The sequence below is a fragment of the Salvia hispanica genome, chromosome 4 (assembly GCF_023119035.1).
Source record: "Salvia hispanica cultivar TCC Black 2014 chromosome 4, UniMelb_Shisp_WGS_1.0, whole genome shotgun sequence".
In the NCBI taxonomy this organism is placed as follows: Eukaryota; Viridiplantae; Streptophyta; class Magnoliopsida; order Lamiales; family Lamiaceae; genus Salvia; species Salvia hispanica.
Window position 1 is genome coordinate 2,819,640 of NC_062968.1, and position 24,480 is coordinate 2,844,119.

The following is a 24,480-nucleotide window of genomic DNA, read 5'->3' on the forward strand; positions in this document are numbered from 1 at the left end:
ATATGAGCTTTTTCATGCCATAAAAATAATACGGGTTATTTAGTAAGATTAATATAACACCAAATACATAATTAAAGCTAGAAAGAGCTTGTAATTTGTTGTAACATACTGTAATAATCAAACACCACCTAATATTATTGAAATGGGACAAAGGCCCATGTTTGGTTGCCAGGATTTTGTCTGGAAAAATAACCTGATTCCTTAAATTTTAAATTTATGTGTTTGTTTTGGTTTTTAATCAAACTGGAAAAGTAATCAGAATCCGAGAATAAGGAAAATTAGTAGAACTTTCTAGGATTCTGAATTCTAACTTTTCTTAGGTATTCTTTTTCTCAATTTTAGGATTCTTACATATTTAAGCAATATAGTATAATTTTATTATTATTATTATTATTATTATTATTATTATTATTATTATTATTATTATTATTATTATTAATTACAATATTTTAAAAAGTATTTTACAATTATAAATCATACTTAATTTCTCTATAATAAATAACTATAATTAAAATTATCATATTTATAATAATTCATAATAGTAATTAATAATTTATTAATAATTAATAATTAAATCATAATTATTTAATATAAATTATATAATAAATAATTATTATTATATTTTATAAGTTAGTAATTAATCAATAAAGTCATAGTGCAATTTTAATTTATAAAATTTATTCAATTATAATATCTGTAAAATATTATAATTATAGTATAATAATTATTATATTTATTATAATAATAAATGAGTATAATACTCCATGTAACTATAACTATATTTATATTAGCATATATTATGATGGATAGTCCATATTTAAACAATCCATCGTAATAATAAATATAATAATATAATTATTATTATTTATAATTAAAAGTCTATTAAATTTTTTACAATATTATTCTTTTTTATAAATAAAAAATAAAAGTATATTTTTAGTTTGGTGTTTAAATTAAATATAAATTTAAAATTTTAATATTGTCCAAACACAGGAAAGTAAAGTTACTAGGAATCATATTCCCGGGATTCATTTTCTCAGGAATCATTCTTCTTGTCAATTTTACTTTTCTGTCAATCAAACATAGCCAGTATTATATTTGAAATGATTTAAAATAACAAAGTTTACAGATTCACCAATTTACATTAGGCCGTCGAGCATCGCTAAATAACCGATTGATTTACCAACCGATCATCAACAAAGCTTGGTGCAAAAATGACAAGCTAGAAACATTGGATAAATACTAATGTTATTCAGTTACCCACTTTTTTCGAATTAATATCATTCTAATTTCTGATTATATTGGTTACTATGTGAATGATTTCGTCTAACTACACTAATAGTTCAATTATTTTTTAAATGACCTGAATCATGAAACAATTGAAAATGACTCAACTTTATCTAATTATCTCCAAAGTAAATATCGACAAATTTATCCTATAAAAATGAATTAATATTATTCTGGTTATATTGCCTATTATGTCAAAATTAGGACTATGATAGAATGTTTTTTGAAAATTAATTTTAATATCCATGAATGAAAAATATCTACGAACTAGATTCATTTGTAGTAATGGTTCAATCGTAGTGATATCTTTTTCTTATAATTAGATAACTTATATGTTTAATCATATAACGTGTCATTTACTTATAGTTGCATTGATTACTAATTACTAATAATTTATGACTTTTTAGGGAGTCAAATTTAAATACCGCACAACTATAAAACATTTTGTGAAAAAGAAATGAACAACGTTAGAAACAAAGCAACTGCAACTGATAAAAATTTGGGGAAACATACGTGTGTATATGACTTGTCTGGTTAGAGTTGTTTATTAAAACTAAAAAATACAGATTAATACAAGGTCGCGTTAAGTTGAGATTTTTTAACTTAATTGAAAATTGAGATTTATTTTCAGTCACTCATCCACAACATTTTTGAAATGTTAACTATAAGTAAATTATGTCTAACTCAGGGGTATTATCGTTAATAGCCTGCACTGTCCATCAAATGTCAACAACTTATTGTTGACATTATATGTGTATAATTGACATTATATTTGTGTAGTTGACATGAATTGTACACATGGTTGACATTAATACGTGTGTAGTTGACATGAATTGTATATGTAGTTGGAAAAAAAAAATTAAAAATTAAATTTAAAAAAAAAAGTATTTATTGAATAAAATGTACCATGAAATTACCATTATGCCCTTTTATAATTAATTAATCTAAAAATATTTTCCATGTAGCAAATTCTGGACCACTCATTTAATAAAAATTAGTGGCTGATAATGCATCTCAATTCTCAATTAGACTAAAAAATCTCAATTGATCACAACCCGAATAATATATGACTATCCCACATCAGTATTAAAAAAACTGAAACTATAAATTCTATGGGCCACTCCTTCTGTATTAATTGATTTTAGGATGAAACTCATAAATTTCTATACAAAGTAAAGTTTGGATTTTCAATATAATACAAAAACCAATATCTTTTATCCCAAAATATGCTTAGTAGAAAAAAAAAATGGATTTCGTTTTCCCAAAATCTCAACTCCGATAACAAATGCTAAAATAAAGTAGGGTGAATAGAGACAATACATACCACTTTCTCGTGTAAATTGATCAAATAAAGTAAGGTGAACAAAGAGAATATATGGAGTACATCTTATCTTAAGCACTTGATACAATGCATCTGTAACTACAAAACACGAGATTTCACTTCAAATATAATATTCACATAATTATTTAAGTGAAATATTTCACTCTACGTAGTCACAAAATTCTAGAATTAGAATTCGAGCTCATATTGTACTGTTCTACAAATGAAGACAACTTATTCTCTAACTAACGACAGAAATATTTCGTTCCATGTTGTCACAGTGTAAAAAAAGTGCATCGGAGGTAGAATCGGTGCGATGATCATTACTGACAATGACAGACAAAAAATGCGAGTGAACCCTAATTTCAGAATGCCACTCCGGCATTCCGGAATATCGTACTACTTGCCTGCTTAAGCAAGAGTTCAATTTGAGATGTTCATTTCAATTTAACATCAATGCTAATTTTATTGTTACTTCAAAAGTCATCTGGATGAGTTTATTTTACTTTATGTAGTTTCACACTATATTTTCTCTATTTCATTTTGGTAATTGTATCTTGGTCCATTAAATGAAAAATTGAAAATTAATTATTTAAATTAAAACCCACCCGGTTGAACCATGTAGTGACATAACTGGTGTAAGTGTGTAACCCTTAATCGTGACTACGGGCCCTGTTCGGAACCACTTACCACCATTCACGGATCGATTACGGTCCACCGTCAAGAAGCAACCGAACCAACCACTATATGTAGCTGCCTTCATCATAATGTTAAATTATCTTCTATAAAAGGAACAGGATTTATAGTAAAACTATGGAAGTACTATATTAGACACTATAGATGAGATCCATAAATAATAAAATAAAAAAATTGCTACAAACTGAAATTTAAAAAATATGGTTTATTTCTTTAGAATGTATGGAGTATTATTTTAATTGAGTATGTCATTTTGATATCACTTGTTTAGTTATTTACCATTTCCATCTATAGATCTATCTAGCAATGCGACTATAGCTGCCAAACTATGTTACTTATGTTTGGTACACATATAAAAAGGCAAAAATAAAAATATTAATTTGTTATTTTTGTTCCTTTAGAGCATCCATAATGGCGGCAAGCGGGCCAGCTAGCTGATTCCCAGCGCTGGCCGGTCCGCTCGCTGAACCATTGCAACCAGTGAGCGCCATTTTGGTGAGAATTTCAGCGAGCGCAAGCCGGTTTGAGAGCGCTGGCCGATGCGATCGCCGATCGGTTGGCCGCCATTGTAGGCAGGCGATCGGCGAGCGATCAGCCAGCAAATTTTTTTTTTTAATTAAATTTTCGAAACACTATATATACGCGATTTTCACGTCATTTTCATTCGCACCACTTGTGTTAACGAGTTTTCTCTCTCTCCTAATTTATGTACAAGAGCAACAACGCGAAATGAGTAACGCGGGTGGTAGTAGTGATAGTAGTGGTAAGGATGCTGAGGAGTACGAACGACAAATGGACGAAGCATTGGAGGCATATACGTCCGATGAGATAGACCGGCTGATAAAAAGGGCTTTGCAGCCAGCGGTACCTCGACCTCGACCCGTTGTCCACCGCCGAGCAGCGATTGATCAGGATCACCAAGCTGCACATCAGCGGCTATATGACGACAACTTCGCTCCGGAGCCGCGGTTTGGAGCCAACCTTTTCAGGCGGCGTTTTAGGATGCGCAGGGAGCTGTTTATGCGTATCGTTGACGCTTTAGAGCGTCGATACCTGTGTTTCCAGTTCAGGCTCAACGGGCGGGCAAGACCCGGCCACACCCTATTCAAAAGTGCACTTTGCGGCAATCAGGCAGTTGGCCTACGGAGGTGCGACAAACATGTGGGACGAGTACCTCCACATCGGTGAGACGATTGCCCTGGATTGTCTGCAGCATTTTTGCGAGGGCGTCGTTGAAATATTCCAGGACCCGGTATCTTCGAAGCCCTACCCCGGCAAACTGTCCAGGATCCGATGCGGATGCACGGGGAGAAGCATGGGTTCCCGGGGGATGTTAGGCAGGCATAGATTGTATGCATTAGGAGTTGGGCCAATGACGATGAAGCCGGTCCAAGCCACGGCGTGGCCACCCCAACGTACGAAGGGGGGTACCTCACGATGAAATCGGCCGACTCCAGGCACATGCCGACATGCGCCAAGTGGATGCTCATATTCAACTCCAAAAGGATTTAATTGAAGAGTTGTGGGCGCGGAGGACTGCACGACGATAGTTTTTTTTGTTTTATGTCTTTTTTTTATTATGTAATTTTTTTTAATTAATGTACTTTTTTATTTAAATGAAATTAATGAATTTTCTCATATATGTGTTGTAAATTTATTCCGTACCTTTGTGTTTAATTCCGTAAATTTAGTTGTTTTTTAATTTTGATTGTTGTGGCTAGCCTATTGCTTGTCCTGATGATGTGACATGAGGAATTTTAGTGCTGATGATGTGGCAGGAGGGGTTTGTGGTTGGCCTATGGCTGACGTAAAGCCATTGTGGATGCTCTTATATACTCCCTCCGTCCCCGATTAAGAGTCACACTTTGATCGGGTACGGGTTTTTATATTGGTTTTATAATAAATGTTAGTGCAGTGAGTTAGTGGAATGTGGGACCTACTCTACTTATCATTTATGATAAAAATGAAGTGTGACTCTTAATTGGAGACGGATTGAAATGGAAAAGTGTAACTTCTGTTCGGACACAGATGAAGTATACAGAAATGTAGTGTTGAAACTTGAAAAATTAATAGACATCTACCCAACTTTAATATGTCTAAGAAAGACGACAAAAGTAATTACATAAGTTCCAGCCCACGCGTTTGACGGTAGAAATTAAGTTCATTTTGTTGGAACTTGGAACTAAAGTCTATTTCCAACATCTTATGAAACTTATTCTTTTATTTTTTTTATATTCATTTTTCAAAAACAGTAAATTAATTTAACTGGTTAGTGAATTGACTACACAAACTCACACTCCTACTTTATTTGAGATCTCTATTTTATATAAATAATTATAAAATAACTCTTACAAGAGTATCTCCAAAGAAGAAATGTAAGTTGAGAAGATATATTCTCATTTACCTTCTTAAAAAGATAATTATATTTTAAAAAATAATATACTTTAAGAAAAAAAAATTTAAAAAGATAAACAAAAATAACTAATTTTTGGCCTTTTACGCTACATTTCCTTTACATTTCCTTTAAAAAGTTAAATTCAGAAATCAAAGAAAAATACTTTGCTATTGTCAAAAGGGAAAATATTTTTCTCTCACTTCCAAAATGGCGGCACCCTAATTGGTCAACGAAAAATACGTAAATATATGCATGCATTAAAAAAATATTTATAGTACTTTGTTGACTAAGTAAATTCAAAGACCTGAATCATTTAAGCACAAAATTAAGAAAAAAAATGGTTGATGTATTAAGTAGAAAGAGAATAAAATAGGTGATAAAATAAAGTAAAATAAATGAAGAGAAAATATAGTAAAATAAAAAAGAATAAGTATTAATTTTTTTAAAAAACAAAAGTGATTCAATTATTAATAAGGAACAGAGATTTGAGGACTCAGTTAGAAAATTGTGTTAGACCATCTCCAACCATACTCCAAAAATGAGTTTTGGTATATAAATCTTCTTCAATCATACACCAAACTCAAATTTATTTTTGGTGTTTTTTTTAAAATAACATCAAATATGGTGTTACTGCAAATATTTTATGAGACAAAACTCAAATATAGTGTAAATTTAAATTTGATGTAAATAGTTGGAGTAAAATTACTTTTTGGTGTAATATATACTCAAAAATGAGTTTGAGTTTGGTGTAAATGATTGGAGATGGCCATAGAGAAGACTAATTAATAAATTTCAGCCTTTATTTTAAAATTTATAAAATATTTTCAGGAAGTTATAATTGTTTTTTTTTTTTTTTTTCAAAAAGCAAAGTAACAAAAAAGATGGCTTCCTTAATTGCAAATTGAGGACTGCATAGTAGACCAATGATGCAGCCCACTTGACTGGAAATTTGCCGCCCAAGAAGAAAATGTTCAAATATATGATGTGTTCCAAACTATTGTTTTCACATCATATATGCGTGGTCCATAACTATTTATTTAACAATAACTATCACTAAAATAAATTTGACATAAATGACAATTTTTGTCTCAATAATTATTTAAAAAGCACACCCCGACAACTCTTTATTCTAAATCAAGCACCAACAAAGCACTACGTAAACTGCAACTTATTTCATCTTCTAGAGATTAGAAAAATTACATCTAACTTAAACACATTCTCACCAGCATGTTTATTTTTCTTTTAACTAAACATGGTTACGAATAACTAATAATTCTACAATACTGATTTGTTTCTAATTATTGATTGTTTATAAATTTGACAAACTTTTTATTTATAATGTAAATTTTGTAAATATGAAGTACTAGTATTTATTGTCAGCTTCACATTCCCCTCACATTTGCTCGAAGTATACTAATTGTAATAAATAAAAGTTTATAAGTGATATTAGTACCGTAATGAATTTGAAAAAAGCAACTAAATAAACGTCTAGACTTTTTATTACTAGAGTACAATTTATACGTCATCAAATCTTCATTAAATTTTTTTAACGGATTGACCGAAGTAAAATATATTACCGCATACAATTTTTGACATGACACAAAAATCCAACACAAATACTCACGGAATTAATGAATTAAGACCCAATAAAAACCAGATAATTTTAGATTGAATAAGGATTTAACCTTATTGAGTAGCATCGATATTGCGCTGACTCAAAACGACTCAATCGCACGATTTACTAGCTCTAGAATACACATATCACATATTTTAGTAATTTGGGCCCATTCTAAACATTTCAAAAATGAACTTTTTTGTGGGATAGTGTTTTTAGCAGGAAGCTTCGTCTAGTTCATACTTTTCATTCACTTGACCAAAATGTATTTGGTTGATTACGTATAGACCATTTGATAACGTATTGTTTAGGGAGTATGTCGAAATGGGTCCCATCCTGATGCCTAAATTTCAGGAGAGCAAATAATGGTCTTGTTAATAATAAAAACTTTTAAACGATTCAAGAAATGCATACAACTTCAAAATTTGATACTATAATTAATGATATATCCATTTTTGATTTATCATGATTTTATCACAAAATTAAAATCTTCAGATTGCTAAAAGGATTTGTCTATTCATAGCACGAGAAACTAGGTGGAAGGAGTGTGGCCATTTTAGTCATCAAATTGAACATATTATTTATAGTATGTGTTGTCAACTATACAAGACATTTATAGTAGTAGTACATATTATTTTAATGTATGGTTGGCCTCTAACTATTAATTTATGAAAATATCCAAATTTTGACCAAATTAGACAATTCCATTGGACAGCAAACTCTATCATAGATATAATTTTTAAATTACTTGTAAATTCAACTAATCATGTTGATATAAATAGACCATCAACAACACACCTCATGCATCATCAAATCACAATGGAGTTCTCTCTACTCTTATCCCTTCAAATCCTTATCCCAACTCTCATCTTCCTCACACTAATCATCACCAAAAAAAGAAACGGCAAGCTCCCGCCGGGCCCGCGTCGCATCCCGTTGCTCGGAAACATGCACAACATGATCAGCAGCGAGGCCCCCCACCGCGCCCTCCACAAGCTCTCCCAAAAATTCGGCCCCGTGATGCACCTCCAGCTCGGCGAGGTTTCCGTCGCCGTCATCTCCTCCCCCGAGGCCGCCAAGCAGGTATAATCAGTGGCGGAACTACATGGAATTAATAAGAGACTTAAGTCCCTAATTAATTAAAAAATTACTTTTTCATTTATATAATATCATCGAATTTTCAATATTTTATGTTAATCATTATGCAAAAGTCAAAATTAGAATATAGGATAATTTTTAGCCCTTACTAAAATAAATTTCTGCGTCCGCCCCTGCTGCAGGTGATGAAGACCCACGACATCCACTTCGCCTCGCGGTCCCCGATCATTGTCGCGGAGATCATCAGCTACGCGTGCACCAGCATCACCTTCGGCCCGTACGGCGAGTACTGGCGCCAGCTCCGCAAGATCACGACGCTGGAGCTCCTCAGCATGAAGCGCGTCCAGTCGTTCCGGTGGCTCCGGGAGAAGGTCTTCATCGGCCTCGCCAGAAAATTCGTTTCCGGGGCCGAGGTGAACTTCTCTAAGGAGTTCAACGCGGCGACGTTTAACTTGATCTCGAGGGCGGCGCTCGGGGACGCGACGAAGCAGGTGGAGTCTCTGCACCCGATGATCAACGAGCTCGCGGACCTGGCGGCCGGGTTTGACATCGCCGACGTGTTTCCTTCGGTTAAATTGTTCCAGTGGATGAGCAGGATGAAGAAGAGGGTGTTGGTTATACACAAGGATATTGATAGGATTCTTGAGGAAGTCATCCACCAGCATAGAACTGCAAAGAGTGATGAACATCATGAAGATATTCTTGATGTTCTTCTCAAGTATCAGCAAGATGGCCTTGATTTCTCTCTCACCAAGGACAATGTCAAATCCGTCATCGTGGTTAGTGTTTTCTCTTCTGATTATAGAAAGAACTGAAATCGAGTATATAATTTTATTGAACAATTTTGTTTATGAACCTTAAATTTGGTACAATTTGATGTAGGATATTAGCCTAATCTGTCCGAACCAACTAAAATCATTGTATAAATTTCATGGTTTTAAAGTTGGATTCTTTGTTTGCTTAGGATATGTAGGTGTTTGCATTTGACTAATGAAACAAATAATATATTTCACATCGTACCGATGTAAAGAGATACTCCCTCCATTCTCCATTAAATGTCTCATATTTGACTGGTGCGGTTTAAGAAATTGCTTGACTTTGTAAAGGAAAGTTAGTGGTGGAGTTAGTGGAATATGGTCCCCACTTTTATATAATAATTTTATAATAACTGTGAGTAAAATGAGTCAGTGAAATGTGAGGTTCATTAACTAAAAGTGGGAAAAGTGAAATGAGACATTTTTGGGGACCGTCCAAATAAGGAAATATGAGATATTTAATGCGGACCGGAGAGAGTACTAATTACTTTAAACTGATTTTTAACTTATAATAGTATATTCTTTGCCATTGTAAAGAAAGAACTGCAATCACTATATGACTTTTATGAGCTAATTGGAATCCATGGACTTCTATTATGATATCAGAGTTGCAATCACTATATGACTTTTATGAGCTAATTGGAATCCATGGACTTCTATTATGATATCAGAGTGGTAGTTGTTGGCTAAAAATTAAGTGATCTAGTAGTATATTTGAGCTGAATAAAAAAAAGACCGAGTCGTCGGTATATCTCATATCATATCGGTGTAAAGAGATAACTGATTGATCTGAATTGTTTGTTTGTTTAGGATATGTTGTCTGGAGGGAGCGAGACGTCCGGGACGACAGTCGAATGGGCGATGGCCGAACTCGTAAAAAATCCAAGAATCCTCGAGAAGGCACAGGAAGAGGTGAGGAGGATTTTCGACGAAGAGGGAACCATAGAGGAGTCGCGAATTCAGGAATGCAAGTATCTTAAGCTGGTGGTGAAGGAGACGCTGAGGATGCACCCAGCCCTGCCGCTGATGCTGCCGAGGAAATGCCGCGAGACGACCGAGGTGGACGGGTACGTGATACCGGAGAACTCCCGGGTGATCGTGAACGGATGGGCCATCAACAGAGACCCCAACTACTGGAAAGATGCCAACACTTTTCAACCCGAGAGGTTCCTTGACAATTTGGTGGATTACAAGGGAAATAACTTTGAGTTTCTCCCATTCGGTAGTGGCCGGAGGATGTGCCCCGGGATGTCGTTCGGGCTGGCCAACGTTGAGTTTCCGCTTGCTCTGTATTTGTACCATTTCGACTGGAAGTTGGGGGGTGGGGTGAAGCCTCAGGATTTGAATATGGAGGATGGGTATGGGTTGACTTCTAGGAGGCTTAAACAGCTCTATCTTGTGCCCACACTCACAAGGCCTTTGCCTGCCCACTGATGCAAACTACTGTCATAGTAGTAATATTTTGGTTCATGAATATTTGTTTTGATGTTTATCAATAATGTCTATTTAATCTTATGTAATATATAAGTACAATAAAGTTACGAGTTTCATTTAACAAATTGGTCCAATTTTGTCTTGTCAGGTGATTGATTTCTCTATCTTTGTTGAGCTGGTCAAATGTTTCGAGCTGATTGCGATACATACTGGCCTAAAAGTCTGAGCACATAACGTACAAATACAATAAAGGAAACTTGCAATTTTCAATCATTCTTCTTGCCTCTTGGGATAAGCTTTATGAGTTGGGGTGAACGGTACTTCCGTCCACAATTAGGAATTTTCCAATCTAAATAAGGCGTTTTTATATTGTCACGGACTTACGAATATTTAGATAAACTTAAGTAGAAAAACGAAAGTAAAATAAAATAGAATATAATAAGGAAGATAAATAAGATAATAATTGAAAAAAAAGGAAAGGCCTCACTTTGGCTGAGACATCCAAAACTGAAATATGTCTAACTTAGGATAGAATATGAATAACATTTTTATATACAAACACTATTTATTTGACGAATGAAAGTGAAATAAATTAATAAAATACAGAGTATACTCGTGAACGACTGATTCATGTGTCATTAGTTTTACAATAAAATGAGAGTAAATGATATTAGCTGTGAATGTTAATTTGATTTTTACACTACATGTCTACATGCATAAGTGTGTTTTGTTGGTGGGTTATAAGATTAGAAATGAAGTTATATGGGTGGAGGTCAATGATTTATAGTGTGAATTTTTAATTGACCATTTGGTTTTATTAGCATATGAGAATGTGTTAGGGATCTAAATCCCTTACGATCCGATAAAATGAAAAATAACAAGATAAAGATAATTCGGCGCCCGTGAGGGTCGGCGGAGATAAGGATCTGGGCGGCTGTGCGCGGGTTCCGACCCATCGGGCAACGACTACAGATCAGATATACGTTTCGGCTGTGCGCGGAGACCTTCCGTCGGGCAGCAGGTAGCGTAGGGAATTATGGATTCAAAGCATTACGCAAGGACTTGACCAAAATAATATAATCATTGCTTCATTGATTGGATGATTAAATATGATAACAAGCTCTCCTATTTATAATACTACTAGAATACTACCCTAACTTATTGAATAAGAAAACTAAGATATGGAAAAGATATGATGAAACAAAAGATAACTAATTAATTGTGATTTCCCTAAGATATGGATCGTATTAACTCCCCGACGGTTAAAATCCACCTTGTCCTCAAGTTGAAAACCACGAAGCAACGATGACAGTTGAAAGCAAAGACGTCTCCTCCTGGATCAAACACATACCGAATAGCTGAATGAATCCCTCGATCACCTCCATAAAAAATCAACCAAGGAGACCTAATGTGGCCGGCAAAATTCCGTGCCAAAATGAAAAGTCTGTCCACACCTCCAAGAATGCTCAAACATGGTGTGTCATTGCGCGGAGAGATCAACCTTGCATCGGTGTCGAGCGATATTGATCGATGATTCATACTTGGAACATCAACGACATTCAAACCCACATAAGCACAAGCAATTACGGGCAAATCGGTGTAAGCACCATCTTCTTTCTTGCCCCAACAATTTCCAACAACATTTTTGGATGACACTTGAACGTCATTGAGTAAGGCGACGGCCATCTTCATTCCATCAGTGGAATTGTCCTCCTCTACATCATCTAACAATGCCATGTCCCGATGTGTTGGAACAATAAGATCACCAATCTTCTCATCATATACCCCGACGAGCACTTGCAACGGCATATTGTCGGTCTTGACGATCTCTTTTAGGGACTCGTCGATTGGAACATCAACATCAAGATTAGCGCCCCCATTGTGAGCGGCGTTGTTGGGAACATCCTCAACTAGATTTTCTTCATCAATATTCTCCTCAAATATGCAATTTAACCGGACGAGGAGGGCAGCTTGCTCCAATCTATAAATACGCAATTTCTCGTTGTAATCACTTACGACAGCGAGTTGGGCCGGGCAAGGCGAACGAACCTTGAGACTGAGAATATTGTGAAGATCACACTGCTTCCCCAAATCAATAAACTTGCTAGACTGTTGTGGCCGGTGCGTGAAGCCGGACTGTGGCGGGGCAACATCAGTCAACAGAGCTGTGCGGTGACTCAGCGGTCGGTCAGACTGCGTAGGCTGCAATGTCTGCGAGCAGCGATAGTCGGGCATATCCCAACGACCCAGTGGTGGCTGATCATAATCCAAATATCCTCGCAATGTACGGCGAGACGGTGGTTCTCAACAAGAGGGTTGTCGCGACTATGGTGGGTCGTAACAAATGGCTGGCCAATTAAACTGTTGATTATACCCGCCTATTTGGTGACGATGTTGTTGATATCCTGATGGGTCCCAACATGACCCATGTGATTTCTCCCCTCGCGACAATATCGATCTCTCTGCGGGCTGTCACGCACGCCAAAATTAGGGTTTCTGGGGCGAGACCCCCCCTCCCAATTACGTCTCCGTCGTGCCCCGTCACCATCAGAATCATCGTCGTCGTCATACCCTGTTTGCTGATCACACATGCGGTTGGGGTTTGGTTAAAGATTATCGAACCGGCGATCCGTTTCATCCCTCCAAGAATCAAATTTATCCAGTCTATCCAGCAATTGATCCAGTTTTCCGCTAATGGATTCGTCGTTGTTGCCGTCATCCAAAGGCCGAGTAGACGGCTCCTCGTCCAAGAGTGGTCGCTGAAGTCCCAGGTAATCACGACGGACACCGAGGTTGTTGCGGTGGGAAGAACCGTTCGGAAAAGTGTCCGGGCGGTGGCTCCCCCAAGTTCCTTTCCCGTTATTATGAAAGCGGGACATGATATCTCTCAATGAAAGCACGGATCTAAATCCCTAAAGATCTGATAAAACGAAAAATAACAAGATAAAGATAATCCGTTGCCCGTGAGGGTCGGCGGAGATAAGGATCTGGGCGACTGTGCGCGGGTTTCGACCCATCGGGCAACGGCTACATATCAGATATACGTTTTGGCTGTGCGCGGAGACCTTCCGTCGGGCAGCAGGTAGCGTAGGGAATTATGGATTCAAAGCATTACGCAAGGTCTTGGCCAAAATAATATAATCAATGCTTCATTGATTTGATGATTAAATATAATAACAAGCTCTCCTATTTATAATACTAGAATACTACCCTAACTTATTGAATAAGAAAACTAAGATATGAAAAAGATATGATGAAACAAAAGATAATTAATTAATTGTGATTTCTCTAAGATATGGATCGTATAGAATGTCTTTGACGGGATATATAGAAGGAGGTGGGGCACTTGGCCCCAACAATTTTGTGTCTCATATCAAAATACACGTACTTAATAATGCATAAATTATTGCCAGCCCAGTTGGTTTTAGTAGCGAGATTTAAGTATTTGAAATGATCATCTATACAATATATAAAAGGCGAGTTTTGGGGATATTTATGGAAATAAGATACAATATATAAAAAGGGAGTTTTGGGGGTGTTTATGAAAATAAGAAGAATTTTAGGAGTATGTAGGGAAATGGCCATTTAAAATAGATACTAAATGAATTAAAAATATATAAAACGTGTGATTAAGTGTTAGTTGGTTATTTAATTTCCATAGTTAGTGGTAATGTTGCACAACAACATATAGCCGAAGAAAAGCAACACTTGAAAACAAAATCTAATTGGTTTTCTAACTCTTAAATATGTTTCATACTCCCTCCGTCCCCCATTAGGAGTCACACTTTGACCGGACACGGGTCTTAAGAAATTTAAAGAAAAGTTGGTTGAAAAAGTTAGTGGAATATGAGACCCATTTTTTATATTGGTTTTATAATAAAATGTGAGTGAATTGAGTTAGTGGAATGTAGGACCTACTTACTATTTATGGTAAAAATGAAGTGTAACTCTTAATTGGGGACGGACCGAAATGGAAAAGTGTGACTCTTAATCGGGGACGGAGGGAGTATTTATATGCAAAGACCTAATTTTAGAAAAATAAAGAATACCAAGAGAAGATAAAGTTCAATTGAGTACCTAATCTTTATTAAATGTTTAATAATTTTGGGCCTAATAACTTGTGTCCAAGAATATACATATATTATTCCAAATTAAAGTTGATTTTTTTCTGTTTTAATACGCCATACTTAATGTTAACTCTCGTGCAATGCACGATTGATTTATTTTTTCTTGAACTGATTTAACTTTGTCATCGGTAGTTAAAGTCTTTTTTTTTACTCATTTAACATTCATTGTCAACTAATCAGTTGAAATGGAAACAATATCATTAGTCGGAGTTTTATATTAAAAAATGTAATAACACTTTATAATCATACGACTAAGAACATCAACTTAAATAAGTCTGAAATAAAAACGCCAAAAATGCATATGCTGATTAAAATATTTTTGAATTTATACTATAAAAAGAGCAATCACACTTCAAAATATGTTATAATGTCAAAAAAGTAAATGTCAAAACATCAAAATCTCTTCAACTGATAATAGAATTGAACATTACCATCCATAATAACATACCTCTATTATTCCAAATAAAAATTAATTTGTTATGTTTAAATACTCCGTAATTTGTCTCATCTCTCGTGCGATGCACTGTGCACGAATAATTTTAATATTTTTTGTACTCATTTAACATTGTCGACGATAGTTAAAGCCACTTCTTTTTTGTATTTATTTAACATTGTCAAGTAATCAGCTAAAATTAGAAACAATATCATTAGTCGAAGTTTATATTAAAAAATGTAACAAAACCTTATAATCATACAACTAAGAGCATAAACTTAAATAAGTCTGAAAAACCCGCAAAAATGCATATTCTGATTAAACAATTTTTAAATTTCTTCTATAAAAAGAGCAATCACATTTCAAAATACACTACTCCCGCCGTCCCATAAAAATATTGGTAATAGGTATGACACGAGAATTAAGACAAAATTGATAAAGTGAGAAAGAGGACGAGAATGATATGGTAAAGTAAGACCTACATTATTAAATTGATATATCTTTCCAAAAATGGAATGCACATATTTTTGTGGTACTGACAAAAATGGATAGTGCACATATTTTTATGGGACGGAGGGAGTATATAATGCTGAAAAAATCAACGTCAAAACGTCCAAATATCTACAACTGTTGATAGAATTGAATACTGCCATCCATAATAACATACCTATATTATTCCAAATCGAAGTTAATTTTTTCTGATTTAATACGCCTTACCTAATGTCAACTCTCGAGCAATGCGCGATTGATTTGTTTTTTCTTGAACTCATTTAATATTGTCGACGGTAGTTAAAGTCACTTCTTTTTTGTACCATTGTCAACTAATCAATTCAAATGAGAAAAAATATCATTAGTTGGAGTTTTATATCAAAAAAATGTAATAACACTTTATAATCATATGTCTAAGAACATAAACTTAAACAAGTATTAAATATAAACACCAAAAAAGCATATGTTGATTAAAATAATTTTGAATTTATACTATAAAAAGAGCAATCACACTTCAAAATATGTTATAATGTTAAAAAAATCAATGTCAAGTCAAAATTGTTGGGGTTATCGCAGCGGAAGACACAGAAATCAAACAGGTCCTTACGGATCTATTTAGGTGACTATGTGATTAAATCCAATTTTCATACAATTAATCTAGATCTATAATAAACACATCAAAATTACAAACAAACATGTTATTTGATGTAGATCTGATTGTTACCTCTCGATCCGTTGAAGGATTGACGTTGCTTGCTGAACCTCCCGATAATCATTGATTTCTTGACCACAAATCTTCCATTCTATCCCCACGTCCTTGATTGTTCATCCGTGTGGGCGGATCTCGAAGAATCAATAAATAGTGAGATGAGATCTAGGAAAACCAACACAAAACACGAGATTGTCTTGTTCTAATCCTATGAATTAGGATAGAACAAGAACAAGACAAGAACCCTATTCTCCCTAGTGCAAAGGCACGAAAACCGAGGCAAAGAGGGAAAGAGAGAACGCCTATGATTGCGGCTAGGGTTTTGGGGAGGAGTTGTGAAATGTGTATTGTATATTCTAGGGTTTCCACATCACATCACTATTTATAAGAAGACTTGTTGGGCTAGAATGAGGATCCATGGAGTGAATTAGATGTTGGGATCACCCAATAGATAAATATCTAGTTAAATTAATTAACCCATGATTTAATATATTATCCAATGGAATATTATTTTGTTCCACTAAAGAAAAATAGTGCACTCCCATCTAAATCACTAAATTACGAATAACTTGGGTTCCATTTTATTTTACAATATTTCCCGCGTTTAAGATTATCTTAATCCATCAATTTAATTCTTTGTCTCCTATGTGACTTGAATGAAATTAATTCTCCAAAGGGTTTTTCTGGTTTGAAACTTTATTTATTATTCATGGAATAAAATTCAAACTGCAAAGATTTCTGAATAATAAATTCATTTTTCAAATACCTCTTGGGGATAATCATACCACACTGGGCACGCGAATTCTATGCAATAACATTCCAATATTTTCATGTTATTTAATTACTACCACCCAAATAATTAAACAATAGAGGAGTAATATTTTGTCAAATGTAATAAATTTGATTTTCCCTATTGCATTCCAACGGGAAGATGTAATAAATGAACAACGTTTGCAGATTTCCTACAAAAGAAAATAAAACGTCATACAAATATTTACAACGGTGGCTTGAAAGACGATCCGCCTCTCTTTTCCGTTTATTGCCCACCATCGGAGATGAAGAAGTCAGCAACTTGAGTTGTACAAGGCTCTCTGACTGCAGTCCGCTCCTTACACTTGCTCTCACGCGCGCGTGCATGCATTCATGGCTAGTGCACAATCAGAGCGCGAGTGTGCGCGTGCAGTGACAAAATTAGAAATTTAAAGAAGCCGGGGCTAAAATTTAATGAAAGTGTAGCATAACACGTCCTTGTTATATGCGGAAGCCGAAAGAGGCTAGCCTTTATCCTGACGTATCCAAGATTATATTCGAAGTAGATATTATGAGTAATTTTTTTTATATGAACAAAAATACATATGAATTATAAGGATATTATAAAATAAACTAATAGTACTCTATTTGTTCTTGAAATAACGTCTCAATTTGCTATTTTGTAATGTCCACAATTTAAAGTTTCATTCACTTTTTTTTTTCATTTTAGGTAGTGAATCCCCACACTTTACTAAAAAAGTGGGATCTACACTTCAATAACTTTTTTCACTACTTTCTTTCACATTTTTTAACTCATGCGGAATCAAAATGAGACTCTAAATAAAAAACAAAGGGAGTATTATTAAATTACTAATTTATATATGACACAATACAAATAAACTACTGGAGTACTATAATACAAGAAATGAATACAAAAAGTATATTATTGCATATGAAGCAAAATTTTGAGTAATTGTTTTTCTTGAAATTTTTAAAAATAATAATAAAATATTTAAATATAATAATAACTTTCCCTCACACTTTTTAAAACTAATACTCCATATACATTAAGAAAATGTACTAGTAAAATTTATTACTAGTGAATTCCCAATCAAATGAATCCCAAATTCCCAATCCATTTTTACGGAGTTCCAGTTCTGCCTCCTTTCTCCCTCCCAACACTCTCTTTTCTCTACTGCCCCAATTAATTCCTATCTCTCCCACAGCCTCGACTACTCCCCTATGTAAAATGGCGGACAGCGCCGGCTAAGCCCCCGCTGGAGCGGGGGCTTGTCCTTAGCTGGAGATAATATTGAGGTAATGTAAAATTGCTGCGATTAAAAATTAAAATAAATTGTCTGCAGTAATTTCAGAAACATGTTGCAGTAATTTATTGAGTTTCATTCTCTAATATATGTGGGTATAAATTCACATAAATTATTCAGATGTGACGAAATGATGGAGTACTATTTTTTAAGAGTACAACATAGGAGCGAGCCTAATAGAAATAATAGTACATTTTACATACTCACTCTAAACCAAAAAATATCAGATATTGATTATAAAATCAATACATGATTGACAAGCACACGTCTCAAATCGACATATCTCACAACCAAAACAAACACATTGCTCGCAACCCTCACATTTCGTAGCTCTTGGACATCCTCTGTTCACTTTCCGAGATTCTCGCTCCTCACCAACACTGCAACTCAATCTAGTATAAACACAATACACAAATTAATTAATTAATTAATGTACACACAATATTTAATTTATATGATTAATTACGTACGTATGATTTGGCATGTCGGAACAAGTCCAATCTGGTTTGACAAGAGCGTCATGATAGATCTTGCAATGGTCCTTGGTTCGCATACTAAACCTACGCTCTTTGTCGCACTGGGAGCATCGTATGAACTCGTCCCGATGGATGAGTTGGCGCACCCCCCTCACGAAAGTATGCTTGTGATGCTTCAACAAACATGTTCTCCACAACCCTATTTTAGTCCCATCCTTGCCAAACACCCATATCTGCCTATCCCACTTCTCGTGAGCGTTTATTTTTCCGGCGTGCTTTGCAAACTCCGCCGGGAATACTCTAACTGCACGCACCCTAGTTAGCAATTAGCTAGCTAGGACAGGGCAACACATAAAAAAAATAGTTTGGGATTCCACACATACAATATTCTAATTTGAAAATCTCTAATTTACCTTTATCGCAATCAGCACGACAAATGCAATCCACCTCCACTTTCCCATCACTGAAAACCCTAAGATTGCCTGCTGTGTCACCATATCTTGGATTGGTGCTGCCACATTCAATCTCTATAAATTGGGGTGTCACTTGCAACACTCCAAGGAAATTGCCTATTTCTTCTTCGGTAAACATGCTCTATATATTCAAGATTGTTGTTAATAAAATCTACCATAATAATATTGCACAACTACTTGACACATAAAATAAATAAATTAAGGCAAAATACATACATGTATATATATTTGTGTGCGTGGAACTTAAATAGCAAATTTATAGTACTGTAATTAATACTATCTCCGTTCCGCCTTATTAGAGGTGTTTCATATTTTGCACTCGTTCAAACTCGTGTAGAAAATGAAACGCCTCTAATAAGGCGGAACGGAGGGAGTACATCGCTGTAGCTTTATAGTGAAGATTAACAAATTAAATACTCAAGCTTGAAAAAATCAAAAAAATAGTTAGGGGATCACACACAATATATAGGTGAAGATTAGAAAAAGGAAATTAAGTGCTACAACCTAAAGAAATTTAGGGTGGAGAAAAATAAAGTGGGAAAGAAAAACTAACCTTAAATTTTCAAAATGAATAGAATCGATGATTGAAGACTTACCGGTGCACCCGTTTATATATAACATCAATGCAGCGAATTTATGTATCTCACTGTGGTTGACTTTTTTCAAATTTGACACAAGTAATTAAACAAAGATACATTCCAACGGGAAGATGTAATAAATGAACAACGTTTACAGATTTCCTACAAAAGAAAATAAAACGTCATACAAATATTCACAACGGTGGCTTGAAAGACGATCGGAGATGAAGAAGTCAGCAACTTGAGTTGCATGCAAGGCTCTCTGGCTGCAGTCCGCTCCTCACGCGCGCGTGCAAGCACTCATGGCTAGTGCACAATCAGAGCGCGTGTGTGCGCGTGCAGTGACGAAATTAGAAATTTAAAGGAGTCGGGGCTAAAATTTTTTAAAAAAAATTGTAGCATAACACGTCCTTGTTATATGCGGAAGAGGCTAGCCTTTATCCTGACGTATCCAAGATTATATTCGAAGTAGATATTAGGAGTAGTTCATTTTTATATGAACATAAACACATATGAATTATAAGGATATTATAAAATTACTAAAAGTACTCCACTTGTTTTTGAAATAACGTCTCAATTTTTATTTTGTAATGTCCACAATTTAAAATTTCATTTACTTTTTCTTTTCATTTTAGGTAGTGAATCCCCACACTTTACTAAAAAAGTGGGATCTACACTTCAATAACTATTTTCACTACTTTCTTTCACATTTTTTAACTCATGCGGAAGTCAAAATGAGACTATAAATCAAGAACAAAGGGAGTAGTATTATTAAATTAGTAATTTATATATAACACAGTACAAATAAATTACTGGAGTACTATAATACAAGAAATTAATATATAAAGTATATTAATACATATGAAGCAAAATTTTGAGTAATTGTTTTTCTTGAAATTTTAAGAAATAATAATAAAATATTAAAATATAATAATAACTTTTCCTCACACTTTTTAAAACTAATACTCCATATACGTTAAGAAAATGTACTAGTAAAATTTATTACTAGTGAATTCCCAATCAAATGAATCCCAAATTCCCAATCCATTTTTACGGAGTTCGAGTTCCTCCTTTCTCCCTCTCAACACTCTCTCTCCTCTCCTGCCCCAATTAATCCCTCTCTCTCTCCCACCGTCCCATTCTCCCACAGCCTCGACTACTCCCCTATGTAAAATGGCGGACGGCACATGCTAAGCCCCCGCTAGAGCGGGGGCTTGTCCTTAGCTGCGGGTGTCATGCAACCCCTTGCAATTTTTCTTATTTTTAGTAACATTCCTAATCGAATATATATGTCATTTTACATATTAGCTTATAATATTGTCATCATAATTATAAATATTATTAAATAAATATTAGCATGTTAGACAAGTATTTAATCTAAATTATTAATGTATTTTTGATGAAATGTTACAGTTTTTGACCCAGCAGTTAAGCATTCTGATGAGTATGATTCTGCCAAAGATATATGTTATGCAAAGACCTAATTTTGGAAAAATAGAAAATGTCAAGAGAAGATTGAGTTTAATTGAGTATAACCCAATGTTTAATATTCCCTTCGTTCCATAGTAAAAAAATATTTAATGCAATTTATTTGAAAATAAAAAAATTTAGAATTCTTTTAATTAGTTGTTTCGATTTTATGATAGTTTTGGTTAATCGAATAAGCGTTAGGATAAGATGTTACATGTATGAATTGCGAATAATAATATCCAGTTTTAGAGATTAAGTATCAGGGAATTCACTATAGTCTGTCCTATAAATCTACTCATCTCCATTTTTTTCCCTGCCACGTCAGTATTTATCTTCCAGCCCCATTATCCACATCATCATTATTTTTATCTTTTTAAAGTTTTTACTTGACTAAATAAAATAAAATGTCGAAACAAATTAAAGGCAACACCTAAAATACCTAATTAAAAAATTAAAGGCAACACAAATTAATGGCAACACCTAAAACCCACCCTCACGCGCACGTGCATGCATTCATGGCTAGTGCCCAATCAGAGCGCGTGTGTGCGTGTCATGCAATCCCCTTGCTATTTTTCTCATTTTTTGTAACATTCATGTTCGAATATATGTGTCATTTACTCATTAGTATATAATATTGTCATCATAATTATAAACATATTAAATAAATATTACTCCCTTCGCCCCAACTAAGATGACACACTTTTCGTTTTAGTTTGTCCCAATCAAGATGACACACTTTTCTTTTTAGTTTGTCCCAACCAAGATGACACATTTTTACTTTTAGTAATTTTCTGTGTCCAATTTATAACCTCAACCACTTTTTTCTTTGTCCTATTAAATATTCCACCCTCTTTCTTTCTCCATTTAATACTTACAATCACATTTTCTCTCTTCAATATTCCACATTAAGTTAGGTATTTAATCTAAACTTTTTGGCTTTTTTATGAAATGTTACAATTTTGACCTAATTAAACATTCTTATATAAGATATGCCAAAGATAAATGTTGAAATCTCTCTTATAAAGTTAAATTACTAATTTTCCAAAATTAAATCATACTCCCTCCGTCCCTCATTAGGAGTCACACTTTGACCGGGCACGAGTTTTAAGAAATTTAAAGAAAAGTTGGTTGAAAAAGTTAGTGGAATATGAGACCCATTTTTTATATTGGTTTGATAATAAAATGTGAGTGAATTGAGTTAGTGGAATGTGGGACCTACTTACTATTTATGGAAAAATGAAGTGTGACTCTTAATTGGGGACGGACCGAAATAGAAAAGTGTGACTCTTAATCGGGGACGGAGGGAGTACTTTATAATGATGCAGGAGTTCAAGATTGGAGGGTAACAATTTATACTCTTCGGCCGTGCTCCCAAATACAGTTTTGAGTACTAGAGATGCTAGAGAAAGAGCAAATGGTATGGTTGGTAGCAGCTACATAGGAAGTAGGCGATGCGGGAATACTATTAGGGTATGCAACCATTTTTTTTTTTTTTTTTTTTTTTTTCCGACTAAATGCATGCATATCGATTGTATATTCCATGCTATTTTGTTGTATTTTTGTTTATGATTTTGATCGATTTGACTATCTTCTAATATATATTTATACATTTTTTTATTGACATGTGTTCGTGATTGATCTTTTGTGGTATAGATCTAAAAGTGATTTAAATGATATGTGATTTGTGTGCAATTTTTAGCTTATAAACTTATTTGGTTATATGAGTTTAGAACTTGAAATAATAATATTGTTTCTCATTCGGTATGAGTTATTTTTTTTCTATGTTTGATTTTATATTTTTTAATAATTATTTTTAGTTTTATATATTTAGGATTTCAGATTTCATACAATGATATTTTTATGAATTTATTAAATCATTTTACAGTATAAAATAAGTTTAAATACAAAAAAATGGGCCGTGCATCGCAATGGGTGATACTAATTTTTACTAACATTTAACTTTTTCAATCACATTCATGCTCATAATTTTTTTTATTCTGATATTGTGATTGTAAAAGTGTTAGTGAAATGGAGTATTACTTTAACTAATTCACTCCTCGTAAATATCAATAAATATAAAGTAATATTAATATCTATATTTAAAAAGTGTTGAACATTAAATAAATTAGAAAAAAAAAATTAGCAAAAAAAAAATACTCCCTCCGTCCACGAATGAAGAGTGCGATATGTCAGCGAGGTGTGTTTGAAATAAAATCACCCGATCCAGAGAATCCACTAGACACTGGGTCTAGGAACTCAGAGAATCCTTGAGTTACCTGTCGTTGGGCACCCAATCACTTCCTTCGCCTTTTCAAAACCATCAACCCGCTATTGCTAAAAAAATGTTAGTACAGGAAAGCAGGGATCGAATCCACAGAGACAGATGTGCAAGTAAACATGCTCAAAGACCTAGAAGCTATTTTTGGCTACTGCCACGCAATTTTCGGGGTTGAGATTTAATTCCTAGACTTGGAAATGAAATATTCTACTCTAACAGCTAGATCTAGGCAGGACATGCATAATGACTAAAAGTAGTTGAAATGACTACTTTACTGGGTAAACAACTTCCTAAGCTAACCTAGACATGGGAAAAACTAAACGTGGGGACCATTTCCTTAACGGCATAGTACGACGGAAAAAAGCTGCAAATTAACTAACAAAAAGAACTAACTAACAGCGACATCATATTTTCTAACTTTTATCACGAAACAACCGGTGAAAAACAGAGCAAACAAAGAGCGAAACAACAGACGAAATTAAACCGATGGACACAAAGAACGACTAAAACTAACACAGATCTATGACTACTAGACGAGGCAAACAAGTGAATAAAATTCAAAACATCATAACCATGCAAATGCGACAAATCTATACGTCGGATGCTTCATCCACTCTAGATCCAAGCCATCCACAACAATCAAACACCATTTTCATCTCCGATCTTCACAGATTCAACTAGATTCAACCGACCAACCACAATCTCCATGCA

At 34.3% G+C, this 24,480-nt stretch overlaps 2 protein-coding genes across 2 annotated transcripts; one reads left to right on the forward strand and one right to left on the reverse strand.

Moving 5' to 3' along the window:
• Window positions 1-8,124: 8,124 nt before the first annotated feature.
• On the forward strand, window positions 8,125-10,803 carry LOC125185664 (salviol synthase-like). The gene is made up of 3 exons (XM_048082231.1): window positions 8,125-8,397; window positions 8,595-9,191; window positions 10,038-10,803. The coding sequence occupies exons 1-3, from the start codon at window positions 8,134-8,136 to the stop codon at window positions 10,659-10,661; spliced, it is 1,485 nt and encodes a 494-aa protein (XP_047938188.1). The 5' UTR covers window positions 8,125-8,133; the 3' UTR covers window positions 10,662-10,803.
• A 7,914-nt stretch (window positions 10,804-18,717) lies between these two features.
• On the reverse strand, window positions 18,718-19,561 carry LOC125217829 (protein ULTRAPETALA 1-like). The gene is made up of 3 exons (XM_048119378.1): window positions 19,384-19,561; window positions 18,965-19,274; window positions 18,718-18,886 (listed from the first exon to the last, which is right to left on the reverse strand). The coding sequence occupies exons 1-3, from the start codon at window positions 19,559-19,561 to the stop codon at window positions 18,718-18,720; spliced, it is 657 nt and encodes a 218-aa protein (XP_047975335.1).
• Between the last annotated feature and the right edge of the window lie 4,919 nt (window positions 19,562-24,480).

Coding starts and splice junctions, on each gene's coding strand:
- LOC125185664 (XM_048082231.1), top strand. CDS start 8,134: ATGGAGTTCTCTCTACTCTTATCCCTTCAAATCCTTATCCCAACTCTC. Junction 8,398..8,594: donor CCCCCGAGGCCGCCAAGCAG/GTATAATCAGTG, acceptor CCCCTGCTGCAG/GTGATGAAGACCCACGACAT. Junction 9,192..10,037: donor ATGTCAAATCCGTCATCGTG/GTTAGTGTTTTC, acceptor TTGTTTGTTTAG/GATATGTTGTCTGGAGGGAG.
- LOC125217829 (XM_048119378.1), bottom strand. CDS start 19,561: ATGTTTACCGAAGAAGAAATAGGCAATTTCCTTGGAGTGTTGCAAGTG. Junction 19,275..19,383: donor TCGTGCTGATTGCGATAAAG/GTAAATTAGAGA, acceptor GGGTGCGTGCAG/TTAGAGTATTCCCGGCGGAG. Junction 18,887..18,964: donor TCCGACATGCCAAATCATAC/GTACGTAATTAA, acceptor TGTTTATACTAG/ATTGAGTTGCAGTGTTGGTG.